The 14,159-nt window shown below is 39.1% G+C and overlaps 3 protein-coding genes and 1 non-coding gene across 5 annotated transcripts; 3 read left to right on the top strand and 1 right to left on the bottom strand.

Moving 5' to 3' along the window:
• The first annotated feature begins 376 nt into the window (after positions 1-376).
• LOC133824059 (AP2-like ethylene-responsive transcription factor At1g16060) lies at positions 377-4,989 on the top strand. Of its 2 annotated transcripts, XM_062256920.1 has the most exons (9): positions 377-530; positions 683-901; positions 1,027-1,109; positions 1,303-1,311; positions 1,530-1,618; positions 1,742-1,815; positions 1,915-1,965; positions 2,426-2,502; positions 4,109-4,989. In XM_062256920.1, the coding sequence occupies exons 2-9, from the start codon at positions 741-743 to the stop codon at positions 4,642-4,644; spliced, it is 1,080 nt and encodes a 359-aa protein (XP_062112904.1). In that variant the 5' UTR covers positions 377-530; positions 683-740; the 3' UTR covers positions 4,645-4,989. The 2 variants fall into 2 exon arrangements, with proteins under 2 accessions (XP_062112904.1, XP_062112905.1); XM_062256921.1 differs by lacking the exon at positions 377-530 and having other exon boundaries at positions 629-901.
• TRNAL-UAA (transfer RNA leucine (anticodon UAA)) lies at positions 2,097-2,179 on the bottom strand. The gene has a single exon. It is a non-coding gene; the product is annotated as a tRNA-Leu (tRNA).
• A 1,979-nt stretch (positions 4,990-6,968) lies between the features above and the next one.
• On the top strand, positions 6,969-9,260 carry LOC133825650 (uncharacterized). The gene has a single exon (XM_062258565.1). The coding sequence runs from the start codon at positions 6,969-6,971 to the stop codon at positions 9,258-9,260; it is 2,292 nt and encodes a 763-aa protein (XP_062114549.1).
• Positions 9,261-9,452: 192 nt separating this feature from the next.
• LOC133825649 (uncharacterized) lies at positions 9,453-13,135 on the top strand. The gene is made up of 2 exons (XM_062258564.1): positions 9,453-12,378; positions 13,035-13,135. Exons 1-2 carry the CDS (start codon positions 9,453-9,455, stop codon positions 13,133-13,135), a joined length of 3,027 nt encoding a protein of 1,008 aa, XP_062114548.1.
• Positions 13,136-14,159: the final 1,024 nt, after the last annotated feature.

Here is a 14,159-nt window from a genome sequence, read left to right as displayed (position 1 = left end):
GCAATGGACAAAACCCAATCAAATATTTCCACATATGTTCATTCTCTTTATAACAAAATATACTGATATGAAAGTATAGAATAAATAAGCAATTAATATGACACGACACATCAATGAATTAACCAAGCACAAAGAGAGAATTAAAGAGAGGAAAACAAGAGAAACCAGCTAAAAATTAGAGTAATTAAATAATTTATTTTTCCTTCTCTTTTCATTTATTATACTTCTTTAAAAGATAAGAATGAGTTAGGTTTTGAATATTGAATAGAAGAAGTAAATAAAATTAAACCCATCATTTTAAATTAATAAAGATTACGTTAGTAGCTTAATTAATATTAAAATGAGAAATAAAAGATTGAAAACATAAGCCAAAAGAACCAATCTATATATACCAAAAAAATTTCACAATGACACAAAATAGCAAGTTAAGACAAAGAGCAAAGGGATTGCGAGCCGTTTGGAGAGACGGCAAAGAAAGAAAAAATAACCATAGTCCAAGCCGGCTAGCTAGGCAGTAGCAGTGCCCTCAAGTAATTATATTATTAATTTCATTTAAAATCCTTTTATTATTATTATTATTATTATTGCTCATATATATATATCGATCCCTACTATATATTGTTATTTAATCACTTGTGCTACCACTCTTTTCTTTTCTTTTTTTCTGTCTTTTCTCTATTAGCTAGAAGAGTAGTTACAGTGATCATCATCATCATCTTCTTCTTCATCGTCAAGTTTTCATGGCGAAGATCTCCCGGAAAAGCCAGAAAAACACTACACCAACCGGTAACAACGGTGAGAACGCCACAACCAAAGCTAAATCAAAGGCGAAAAGGACTCGAAAAAGCGTACCAAGAGACTCTCCACCTCGCCGCAGCTCCATTTACAGAGGTGTCACAAGGTTATAAATTATTGAAGAATTAGATCATATAATATCTCAAAATTATTGAACGCTTTTAGTTTTTATTTTTTTTTAGGTTGGTATATAATGTTTTTTTTAGTATGAAATTATTGTTTTTTTTTCAGACATCGTTGGACAGGTCGATATGAAGCTCATTTGTGGGATAAGAATTGCTGGAATGATTCTCAAAATAAGAAAGGAAGACAAGGTTATTATAATTATTAATTTTTATTGTTACCACTTAATTCATATAGTGGTTTTTTTTTTTAATAATTTTGTTTTTTTTTTGGTTGGGATCATATATATAATTTGTTCTGTTTTTGTTTTGTCATGAATTAAATTTTTTCCTGGCTTTTGATGGTGGTGGTGGAATTACTACTCAACCGGAATGAATAATGCAGTGTATTTAGGTAAGTTTGGTAGTATATGTATTACTTTTCTTTACAATGAATGATTGAAAAGTCAAGGAAAAAAGTTTCATCATCTTTACTATTGATTTCTTTTTCTGTTATAAATAAATAAATATATATCTTTTAATTTTTGTGGGTTTATATATTTATTTATGATGATGTGATGATCATTTGAGTATCATTTAATAGTGAGAAAATTTGGTTTTTGATATGATCAGGAGCTTATGATAATGAGGAAGCTGCAGCACATGCATATGACTTGGCAGCATTGAAGTACTGGGGACAAGACACAATTCTTAATTTTCCAGTAATAAAAACTCCTTAATTTACTCTTTATTAGTTTAATTCCAATAAACATTGTCTAATTTGGTTAGATGGAGTAAAGAGGTTAACTCAACATGGTGTGTTCTGAAAATGTGTAAATGTATAGCTATCAACATATGAAGAAGAGAAGAAGGAAATGGAGGGTCAATCTAAAGAAGAATATATTGGATCTCTTAGGAGGTAATATTAATTAATGATATACATTTTAAATTTAAATTGTGGGTGGGTGGGTTCTATATTTATTTTAATTTGTCCTATTTTTGCATATTTTATTTGCAGAAAAAGCAGTGGATTTTCCCGAGGAGTTTCGAAATATAGGGGAGTGGCAAGGTAATTATTATAAAATTAAAACTCATATATTCATGGGTTTTTTTTTTTGACAAATATGGAAAAACTAATTTGATCAATTATACAAAGTAAAAACTATGTAGAAACACTTACTAATTAAGAAGATAAAAAAATGCTGGCTGTGGGGTTCGAACCCACGCGCACTTACGTGCAGTAGATCTTAAGTCTACCCCCTTAACCTCTCGGGCAAACCAGCTCCATGTTTAATTTAAGATACAAATAAATCTTTACCTTTTTCTTTTTAATATGACCAAATTCTCCTATTTAATTTATTGGTCAATTATTATTTAATTAGTGGCTGAAAGTAGATAAAGACAAGGACAAGCCATTTTGGTCATAAAATATAATATAACATATATAGCTTGTTTAATAATAAAAGTGTATATATGCTATCAATAATAATAAGAGATGTATTGATTTGATTTGATACGAATATGTGTAGACACCACCATAATGGAAGATGGGAAGCACGAATTGGAAGAGTATTTGGAAATAAATATCTCTACCTAGGAACCTATGGTACGTAACTTCTATTTATTTACTTATTTTGTTATAAGAATAATATATATTTGATCTTTTTCTTATGTATTTTATCATAAATATATAAGATTAATTTACTACCTTAATTACAAAATGAACAAACTAAAATCAACTTTCTCTAATCATATAAATATCTTTATATAAAGGTGAATAAAGGATGAAACTTCAAGGAAAAATACTTCTAAAATGTAAACTTTTAAACTTTTTTTTTTTTTTTTTAACTTTAAAAAAAAAAAACACATTTGAAACTATAATTGCAGAATAAATACCCTAAGAAAACAATTCATTAGATAGGTTAATCATTATTCGAATTACATCTTAACAAAACACACTAATTTAAGAATATATTTAAAGAAACTAATGTAAAAATTAGAAAAAGATCAAATATCTAAATAAACCTAGCTATTTGAATTGAATTAAGAACCTTGATTCTGCTAGTAAGCTTCTAATAACTAAATCCTAAAATCGAAAATATATATAAAAAAAAAATCTAATTAGGTGAGCGGTGTACTGCAGAGTATAAAGAAAAAAAAAAGCAAAGAAACCAAAACAAATATTTTTTTTTCTTTCAAAATGAAATGTAAAAAAAAAACTGAACTTTGTAAAAGTTGATGATGTATTGAAATACTATTGTATTAGCTAGATAATATAAATGGTTTTCTTTTCATAAATAATTGGACTTGGAAATTGTTGGACCACAATTAAAATTGTGGAGGCACTAAAATAAGAGATGGGCGACATTTGCCCACCCTACCCTAAGCTTCATGTATTTACGTATATTATATAAGTATAATAAAAAATATATAAAAAAAATCACATCCCACATAACATAAAACATTTATTGAAATATTTGTAAGTAATAATAATACTAATCCAATAGTCGTTGTGGGTCTAATCTTATAGATGTGCCCTCTTATATTTTAACAACCAAATCAATAAAACCGTTCTAATAACCAACTATATAGACTTTATTAAAGAAGTATCGCTTTCGTTAATATAAACTTATGGACAAGCTTAATCAAGCTTTTAGTGCATGGCTTCATTCTTCATGTTTAAAATGTAAACATTGAAAAAGGTTTTGCCTTTTGGGTGACATTTGTCAACAAATAACTCTCACAAATGATCATTAATAACTCCCAAAATGTATTTGCTGCAACATCCAACAAATAATGACTAATGTTACATTAAATATTATATACAAATGTGGTCCTACAAAATTTATATAGATCTAAATATGTATAATATATGTATTACGTGTAAATATTAATAAAAAAAGGAAAAGAAAACTCCCAAAATTAATTGCACTATTATATATGTAGGTCATGTGATATATAAATATATGAATAGTGAAAAAACACGCAATCGAATCAAGTTGGTTGGGATGTAGATCACCAAACCTCAACTGCTTGGTCAGCCATTTATATTCACAATATTTCACATTCAAACTCTTTGAATTTAATAAATGAATTTCTATAAAAATCTCACCAAAGTTTTACAACAAAAATTGAATTCTTCAATTAATCTTTTATATATTATTTTTGCATGAATTATTACATATGAATTATTTTCTCTATTCTATATCCAGCTACACAAGAAGAAGCAGCCACAGCTTATGACATGGCAGCAATTGAGTACCGTGGACTTAACGCTGTTACAAATTTTGATCTAAGCCGCTACATCAAGTGGCTACGTCCAACCACCCAAGATAACCCTAACAACTTCCAACCAAACCCTAATGGAGACCTAATTAATAATCCAAACCCTAACCCTAATAATAACCATGAAGGAGGGTTACTAAGCTCAAGTGTTGATGATTCGGCAGCAGTGGGCCCGCCATGCAACGACGGTTGTGTGGCGAGGCCTTCGTCAGCCTTAGGGCTACTACTACAGTCCACTAAGTTCAAAGAAATGCTCGAGAGAACTACTTTGGCAGTGGATTGCCCATCAACGTCGGCTGAGACTGAACTGCCCCGCCGGAGCTTCCCCGAGGACATACAAACATACTTCGATTGCCAAGATTCTTGCAGCTATACTGAGGGAGATGACATTCTTTTTGGTGACTTGGGAAACACGTTTCCTATCAATGCACCTATTTTTCATTGTGAAGAACTCGATGCATAGAGAGAAAGACAACTTGGAACACTAGCTACACAAAATAAATCTTCGCTGCGTACCCTTTTAAAATCACATTTTGTGAATAGTGGAAGCAAAATTAGTAATTTGATTTAATTTTCCTTTTTAACAGTGCAATATCAAGACAGGTAAAAAAAATAGATTGATTTTTTTCAAGCAACCTTTATTTATTTTGAGGGTGCAGAAGAGGGTTTTTCTTTCTTCTTCTTTTTTTTCTGGTTAATTTTCATATTGTAGATAGATGAAAATAGATACTATTATTTGCCACAAAAAAACAGACACTATTATTGTTATTGATTTGTCTTAATAAGATAACTGTTAGCGTTTCTGGGACTTCTCATGTACTCTATACTATATATAATTAATTAAGTATTATCAATGTGATAAATATTGTTTTTACACTTTAATTTATTGATATTTATAAAACAATATTATTAAAATATTTTATATTTAAATACTATAAATTATAATAACAAAAAATACAAATAAATGTAGAAATATTTAGATGAAGAGAATTATAATAAGTACAACTCTAAAACAAAAGATACAGATATATATAAAGAGAAAATAGAAGAAAAGAAGAAAAAAGCAATAGTAGAAATAAGAATTAACAAGAACAATAAGCAATATTCTATCACTCACACAACCAAAGTGAAAAATATTGAGGATCACCAACTTGAATAAGGCTTACAATCTTTGTCCAAAAGCTTTTTTCTCATATCTCAAGCACTAAGGGATCTCTCAATATTGGAAATAGCTCCTTGGAATAATCAAAACTTTTTGGTGTATTTCTAGAGCCAAGTGCTCTAGTGGATAGAAAAATTGAGTTGCCTTATTACAAGTGAGCATTAGGCTCCTATTTATAGAGTTTGAGATACCCTTTGAATTTTAAATTTCACCAACCTCATGGCTGTTACAAATGTTTAATTAAATGTTTATGAAATTAAAATGAAGATTTGAGAGTTACTTGGGATGTTAGGACCGTTCAAATTAGAAAAAACTGAAGAAAAAAAATTGGTTGTCAGCATCCCTAGCTGCGGCTAGGAGTATTAGTGGCCGCGGCCACTAGCCTCCCCCAGGGCGCGGCCAGGGATTATCAGTGGTTGTGGCCACAGCTCCAATTTTAGCAACAAAATTTTAGTTTTTCCAGAACGTCTCAAACTCTTTCCCACATTATTTTGTAATATTCATACATCTAATGAGAGTTAAAAATATGTCTCCAATAGCCATATTGCATAATGACTTTGTGAAATTCAAACTCAAATGTGTAATACATAATCTACACATTATTAAGTAATATTTGGGAGTTACAAATTTGTAACTAATTTGGGCACACACATGTGTCTAATTTTGTGACTCTCAATAGTATGTTACAAAGTATGACAAATTACATTATGCCACGTTATTTAATCAAACATTATATTATTTAAAATAATATAGCATAAAAATGTGTGACAAATGAAATTAAATAAAATAAAATGTATAAATTAGAAGCTACAGCACTTGTGAGGATCGATCTATATATATAGTAATATACGTCGTATACTTTATTTTGTTATTTTGCGAGCTGATTTCTTTAATTTCCCCTGATAACATGCAAACCACAATTTCATAGTTTCTGTTAATTAATCATACAATCTAGTCTTAATTTTAATGTTGTGAGTCATGACTAATTAAGAGAGTAGGGCACTCTATTTGAACAAGGTTTATACTAAATTATATATTATATATGTTTTTTTTTTTAATTTGGGGGTTGGCATCTTAATCGCCATTAATTATGTAATGTGCAATACTGCCTGTTGGGCCCAAAATGTTCGGCCCGGAAATACTTGCCTCATTTATCAGATATTCAAAGCGGAGCGTTTAGACAAAGGGATTTTCCGAAGGCAGAAGCTGTAGGTCAGAGGTTGTCCGCGCCTCTGACCTTTGAGCGAGATGTTTTAAAAGTTGGTATTTTTGGAGGGAAATTCAGTTATTCTCCTCCCTCCTTTTCACGACCTAACTGAACCAACTAACTGTTGGGTATACTATATCCTATAAATATGAGATTTTAAGAAGAAAAAAGGGATCGAATTTGTAACTGACTTAGGCATCGGAGTGTCTTTCTTTCAGGAAATCCCGACGAGTCCGAGACAGGTTTCATCACCGGAAAAGAAGCAAGACGTCAAAACGTTGTCGGATCTTTACTTCCATTTACAGAAAGACAAATTGTTGCCCCAACAATTGGCGCCGTCTGTGGGAATCGATAAACGTTTCGGCCTTAGCCACGTCGTCGAACCAAGAAATCAAGATCCACTGCAAATTCAGAAGTCATGCCACCCAAAGGCAACGGAGTTTCGGGCCCGGTTGTACAGAACGTCCCTCCGGCAGACATGAGCGACCAGATCGAGAGAATGTGTCGTCTACTGGAAGCAAGCCAGCAGCGGTCCGACGAGGCAATCAAGACATTAACCGAAGCCCAAGCCAGGCTCGAAGCAGAGATTGCTGAGCTCCGCAGGTCCACTGACACGACTCGCAACACCCAAGCCCGTGAGAATCTTGATTCCGACAGATCTGACATTCTAGTCGACCGTGTCAATTCCCCACCTCACAACATGAACCCAGGTAACGGGCAGTCCCAAGCCATCCCCCCATCCTCTGGGACCGACGGGCAACAAGCCCCAACCTCTGGCGCGCATGGGCGGGCCGAAGCAGAACCCACTGGACCCGCTCAGCCAACAACAGACGTCCGGCCTCAACGCACCATACTTCATGTCGCACACGATTCTCCCTCAGAAGGTTGTGTTCCCTCGATCTGTTTCTTGGACAGTTGGAAACAAGACATGATGAGGGAAATGATGCAGAAGTTCACAGATGGACGATCCGCCTACGCCACCGAACATCTGGATCTTGTATCAAGAACCACTGAAAAATCGCCTTTTTCGGAATGGATTCTGAATGAGCCAAAACCTCGGGACTTCGCCATCCCTTCCCTGCCTGCATTCAACGGAAAGGGAGACCCATTAAACCACCTATTTCAATTTCAACAGAAGATGGCGTTAGAAGCTAATAACGAAGCCATACAATGCAAAGTCTTTTCCACGACTTTCTCCGGGCCGGCTCTACTATGGTTCCGACAATTAAAAGCCGGATCACTCAACAGCTTTAGTGATCTCCGACGATCCTTCTTACAGCAGTACAGCGCGAACCGAGAGGCTCCCAGAACAATGGCCGATCTCTATCGAATCGAACAAGGGGAGAATGAACACCCAAAGGCATACTTACAGCGTTTCATTGACCTCGTGCATCAAATCCACGACGTCGACCCACTCACCGCAGCAAATCTCTTCGTCAAGAGCTTGCAAGTGGGGTCACTCTTGCATGAGAATCTCACTATGACACCACCATATGATATGGCAGACGTGCAGACCCGAGCCGAGGGCGTCTTCAGAGTATTAGAATTTCGAGAGCGCGCACAGAAGAAGACTGCACTTATCTCTGCTCCCCCAGCGAATAACCCTCCACCACCTGTCAGGGATGACAAGAGGAAGCGGAACCAAACGGATCATACGAAGGAAGGCAAAAGGCCTAGGCAAGATCGTCAGCCATCGCGGTACCCATCCTTCGAATACACCGTCCCGCAAGAAGTCATTTATGAAGAGAATAAAGATAGGCCTATCTGGCGAGAGCCCTACAAAATTAACACTCCATCCGACAGAAGGGATAAAAGCAAATACTGTCTCTTCCACAAAGATCACGGTCATACGATCGCTGAATGCCACAATCTGAACAATCAGATCCAAGCCCTCATGAGGAGTGGGCGGCTTACCCAATACATCAAGGAGACAGACAGACCAGGCGCCTCGCGGCAGAACACAGCTTCTGCCCCCACTCCGCAGGCGTCAGACCCCGTACACACAGCCTCTGACAGCACCCTGGAGCCTCTTAAACAAGTCCCTATGATCCACGGAATCATAGAATCCACCGATAATCAAGACCATGCAATTAAAATCCATAAAAGGATGGAAGAACGAGTGAAGCGGTACAAATCATTAGGCCACGTGGTCAATCTCGTCACTTCAGAAGAAAGAAGCTACACAGCCTCTGCTATTACCTTCACTAACAAAGACCTGAAGGGCGTCCACCTGCCTCATGACGATCCACTCGTCATTTCCTTACAAGTTGACCACTGCCAGCTGGGCAGAGTTCTGATCGATGGGGGCAGTGGGGTCGACATCCTCTTCTGGGAAGCCTACCAGAAAATGGGACTAGAGGAGAATCAGATCCGACCCTCCACCATGCCCGTTTTGGGTTTCAACAGCCAGAGAGTCTATCCAAAGGGCGTCGTTCGGTTAACTGTGGTAGCTGCAGAACGCACCTTGCCAGTAGACTTCCTTATCATAGACTCCGCCACGAGCTACAACGCCATCATGGGGAGGGGTTGGATCCACCGAATGCGGGGGGTAGTCTCCACTCTACATCAGGTGATGCGATGCCAATCGCTCAATGGCCGATACACCATCGATATCAAAGGCTGCCAGAAGCAAGCCAAAAAGTGCTTCCTTACCTTAAAAGAAATAAGTAGCTCTGCCTCTGCCTCCCATGAGGACTCTCCTGACAAATAGCAATTACAGCAGTACCTACCCGCGTGCCTAAAAGGAATCAATCTAGCAGAAGACCAAGAAAAGCCCCAAGTTACGCTAGATACCTTAGAACAAGTGGTTCTGGATGACGCCGACCCTTCAAAAGCAGTCCTGGTCAGTGCCAAGCTCTCACAAGATGAGAGGCAGACCCTCGTACGGTTTCTCCAAACCAGAATGAGAACTTTTGCCTGGACGCCACACGACATACCCGGAATAGACCCTTCTGTTATGAGCCACAGCTTGAATATCTCCACCTACTTCCCACCCGTCAAGCAGAAGCAGAGGAGATTCGCTCCAGAGGTCAATCGAGTCATACAAGAGGAAGTCCAGCGGCTCCTGAGCACGGGGGCAATCGAAGAATGTTTATACCCCAGTTGGCTTGCCAACCCCGTCGTGGTCCCAAAGAAGAATGGGAAAAAGAGAGTATGTATAGACTACACAAATCTAAACAAAGCCTGTCCCAAAGATAGCTACCCTCTACCAAAAATCGATCAGATGATAGACGCCACGGCAGGATATGAAAGAATGAGCTTCCTCGACGCCTACTCTGGCTACAATCAGATCCCCATGAAATCAGAGGATAGGATTCATACAGCATTCGTAACAGAAGATGGTTTATACTTCTACAAAGTTATGCCATTCGGTCTAAAGAATGCAGGCGCGACATATCAGAGGTTGATGCACAAGATATTTTCCTCATTGCTCGGGAGAAATATGGAGGTTTATATTGACGATATGGTCGTCAAGTCCAAACAAAGCTCTTCACATATAGACGACTTGACGGAATGTTTCGACATCCTTGATGCTTATAAAATGAAGTTAAACCCCACAAAATGTGTCTTCGGGGTATCCTCCGGACAGTTCTTGGGATACATCGTCAGTCAGAGGGGCATCGAGGCGAACCCAACTCAGATTGCGTCCCTCTCAGAAATTAAGGAACCCCGAACAATCAGATACATACAGGCTCTAGCCGGCAAGATAGTAGCATTAAGTCGATTCATATCACGAATGTCAGACCGCTGCCAGCCCTTCTTGCAGTGCATAAAGAAGTCCACCAACACCTCCTGGGGACCAGATCAGCAAAAAGCATTGGACGAATTGAAGACTTACTTGAGCTCTCCTCCTATATTGAGTTCACCTATTGCTGATGAAGATTTATTCTTATATTTGTCTGTCTCAAAATTCGCTGTAAGTTCCGTTCTTTTTCGAGAAGAAGCCAATCGTCAGAGGCCAGTGTTCTACTGCAGCAAGATGTTGTTAGATGCTGAAACCCGATACAGCATGATGGAAAAATTGGCACTCGCACTCCTCACGGCCAAAAAGAAGTTACGACAATACTTTGAAAGCCACACAATCATCGTATATACGGACTATCCATTAAAGCAGGTGCTGAGCAAGCCCGACCTTTCTGGAAGGTTATCTAAATGGGCCATAGAGCTTGGGACATACGATATTCAGTTTTTACCGCGAAAAGCTAAAAAGGGGCAGGTACTCGCTGACTTCCTGGTTGAAATTCAGTCGTTCACTCCTGATGCCCTGCCAGAATTACTAGAATCAGAAGATCAATGGTTGTGGACAATGCACACTGACGGAGCATCCAATTCCCAAGGGGCTGGTATTGGCGTCGTATTAGAAGCTCCCTCGGGCCTAAAAATCGAAGAAGCCATTCGTTTAGAGCAACCCACGACGAACAATGAAGCAGAATATGAGGCACTGATCTATGGTTTGGAACTCGCACGCGAAATGGGAATCCAGCGTCTAAACGTCAGAGGCGACTCGCAGCTTATGATAGAGCAAGTGGCTGGGAATTTCGATACCAAAGCACCCCATCTGGCTAGCCTCCTACAGAAGGCAACCATTTTACGGTCGCATTTTCGCCAGTTCGACCTCACACAAGTACCTCGGGAGCAAAATCAGAAGGCCGATGCCCTTGCCAAATTAGCTTCTGCGGGAGCGTGCACACGCCAATCCTCCATATCTTTTAGCCGATCAATCAAAGATATGGAAGTCTGTTCCACCTCATCCGAACCCGAATGCTGGATAGATCCGATCATCAAGTACTTGACCACCTCCGAGCTCCCACCTAATCCGAAAGATGCAAAACTTCTGCGCCTTCGGGCACAACGCTATTCCATGATCCATGGCACGTTGTACCGAAAATCCTTCAATGGCCCGTATCTGCGATGTTTGTGCCCATCAGAAGCTAAAAAATTGTTAGAAGAAATACATGAGGGGGCATGCGGAAATCACACAGGGGGACGAAGCTTGGCACACAAAGCGCTTACAGCAGGATATTACTGGCCGTACATGATGACAGAGGCACGAGATTATGCTAAGAAATGTGACAAATGCCAACGATTTGCACCCACCATCCATCAACCTGCTCAAACCCTACACTCCATTGTTGCACCTTGGCCTTTTGCAAAATGGGGAATGGATGTAGTAGGTGAACTTCCTAAGGCCGTTGGTGGAAAACGATATGCTCTTGTAGCCACTGATTACTTCACAAAATGGGTTGTGGCAGAGGCGTACGTCACGGTCAACAAAACAGACACTATGTCCTTCATCTGGAAACATATTATATGTCAATTTGGAATACCCTGGGAGATAGTCGTCGACAACGGCACTCCATTCCAAAATGCAAAGGTACAAGAACTATGCAACACGTACAAGATCAAGCTAAGCTTCGCCTCTGTTACTTACCCGCAGGGTAATGGTCAAGCAGAAGCTTCCAACAAAGTCATCTTTGCCAACATTAAGAAGAATTTGGAAGACAAAAAAGGAGCATGGGTAGAAGAACTACCGAAAGTGTTATGGGCTTATAGAACAACAAAAAGATCCTCCACGGGGGAGTCTCCCTATGCCATGGTTTATGGAACAGAAGCTATCATCCCAACAGAAGTCGGTCTGCCTACACTTCGGACAGAGATTGCATCTGATCCAACAACGAACACCATTCAATTACTGCACAACCTAGACCTTCTAGAAGAAACACGTACAATGGCCCAAATGAGACTGGAAAATTATCAGAAGGTAGCAGAACGCTACTACAACAAAAGGGTCCAATTACGCACATTTCAAGAGGGAGATTGGGTTCTGCGTAAGGCCACTGGCAACAAAAAGAAGCTAGAGCCTAACTGGGAAGGGCCTTTCCAAATCATCAAAGTATTAGGCAGAGGGTCTTACACTCTAAAGAATGTACGTAGTGGGAAAATCGTACCCCGTACTTGGAATTCAATGTCTTTAAAGCAATACTATTGCTAATAGCTGTACTGTGCAATTCAAAAAGTAATACAACAACTTTCCATTTTTTCACATGCTTTTAAATTTCTCTTGTATTCAATTCTTTGACGTTATTTTCAGCCACATTACACTAAGTCCGACACGTGGTATTCCACTTTTTTCTCAAGGGGGTTCCTCAATTATATCCTCACCTAACTTTGTAATGTTAATCACGTGTACTCAAAAACCACCTACCACAATGGCTATAAATAAACAGTCATCTAATGCATCAAATCGCCACCAAATACACCGCATGACTTGCATCTCAAAACACATGCCTACGCTTCAATAAACAAAAAGCGATGATAAAAAATAGCAAGGTGCGCACCCTACACGTTGGAACCAGACTGAATCTCAACAGTTCATGGCAACAAGGCCACTACACACAGCATATGTACAAGATCCTACCGCTTCTGCGTGCACGCTTCACTGGATTTTGTACCGCATTCTAATCTGACTTGACTAAGCTCACAGGGAACTACGGCCAGCCATTTTGCAGTCTAATCTGCCCTGACTATGCTGATTTGGCCGACCAACGGAGGCGCACTGCAAACCCTACCCTCTTACTCGCATAAGAGGAGCGCCTCCAGCCGTCTAATCTGCCCTGACTATCACAGCAGAACCACCTGCTGTCACGATTGGGATTCCTCTTCAATGTACACAAACTGGTTTGGCAATCCAAGGCCGGGAGGAACTTGTCCCGCAATCTCACCCATATCCTGCACAATGAGTGCCTCTGACAGGATGCACGGAAGCCTAAGCTCCCCCCCACCACACGACACGGTATGAGTGCACTGGAAAGATAACCACCCCACAATCTGGACCTTTTTTGCATCTGCTTCGGTGCCCTACGCTATGACCTCCACACTCGGTCCGGGTCATGTCAACCCCTTTGATCTACTGGGAAAGTTTCCATCCCTAGGGGCATGACCAGACCCGAACAAGACCACTACAACTACTACACATACGTAAGGAGGTGCACCCCCCAGCAATATTGCTCACATCGCGGGTGTAAGACACAACTATCACAGCAACCTAAATTAACAGATGCTAAGTGCGGGGACACAAACACACATTTACTCAATTCCTCTCTCAATATTTGTACAATAACTTCAATTGACAAATGCAAAGCGTGGAATCAAAAGTCGATATTTATAAGTTATTTATAAAAAATAGCAATAAATCAGAAGTTGTTATTTATAAGTTATATTACATTAATGGCAATATCCACCCCTGACTTTATAATTGCTCTATCCTCTTGTCCATAATTAATCCCATTCGATACGTCGTATGTACTCTGACATCGCATTTTCTAGCTTCGGATAGCCTAGCCCGTAGCGTTCACAAGATATATAGTACGGGATGCCACTTCTGATAAGCTCTTCCAGAGCCCACGTTGAGTAAAGCCACTGTGGGTTGTCAAAGATTCTCCTTAAAAAGGGAACATTCGTCCACTCACGGTGCTCACCTGCAACGACATTGTTGTCAGACCCAACCCATCACCAAAACACAAAGATGGCACAATTATTCAATACTTAACTGGGCATCCTCTCCCACCATCTGTATAATCTTTCGCTGTATTTCGCACGCAAAGGCCTA

The sequence above is a fragment of the Humulus lupulus genome, chromosome 3, assembly GCF_963169125.1.
Source record: "Humulus lupulus chromosome 3, drHumLupu1.1, whole genome shotgun sequence".
In the NCBI taxonomy this organism is placed as follows: domain Eukaryota; kingdom Viridiplantae; phylum Streptophyta; class Magnoliopsida; order Rosales; family Cannabaceae; genus Humulus; species Humulus lupulus.
The sequence above is the reverse complement of the archived record's forward strand: the minus strand, read 5'-3'. Positions and strand labels throughout refer to the sequence as shown.

Excerpts from the sequence above, each read along its gene's own strand:
- LOC133824059 (XM_062256920.1), top strand. The coding sequence starts at position 741 with ATGGCGAAGATCTCCCGGAAAAGCCAGAAAAACACTACACCAACCGGT. Across the intron at positions 1,966-2,425 it reads AAATATAGGGGAGTGGCAAG|ACACCACCATAATGGAAGAT; the intron begins GTAATTATTATA and ends GAATATGTGTAG. Across the intron at positions 2,503-4,108 it reads TCTCTACCTAGGAACCTATG|CTACACAAGAAGAAGCAGCC; the intron begins GTACGTAACTTC and ends TTCTATATCCAG.
- LOC133825650 (XM_062258565.1), top strand. The coding sequence starts at position 6,969 with ATGCCACCCAAAGGCAACGGAGTTTCGGGCCCGGTTGTACAGAACGTC.
- LOC133825649 (XM_062258564.1), top strand. The coding sequence starts at position 9,453 with ATGAGAACTTTTGCCTGGACGCCACACGACATACCCGGAATAGACCCT. Across the intron at positions 12,379-13,034 it reads AGAGGGAGATTGGGTTCTGC|GGAACTACGGCCAGCCATTT; the intron begins GTAAGGCCACTG and ends CTAAGCTCACAG.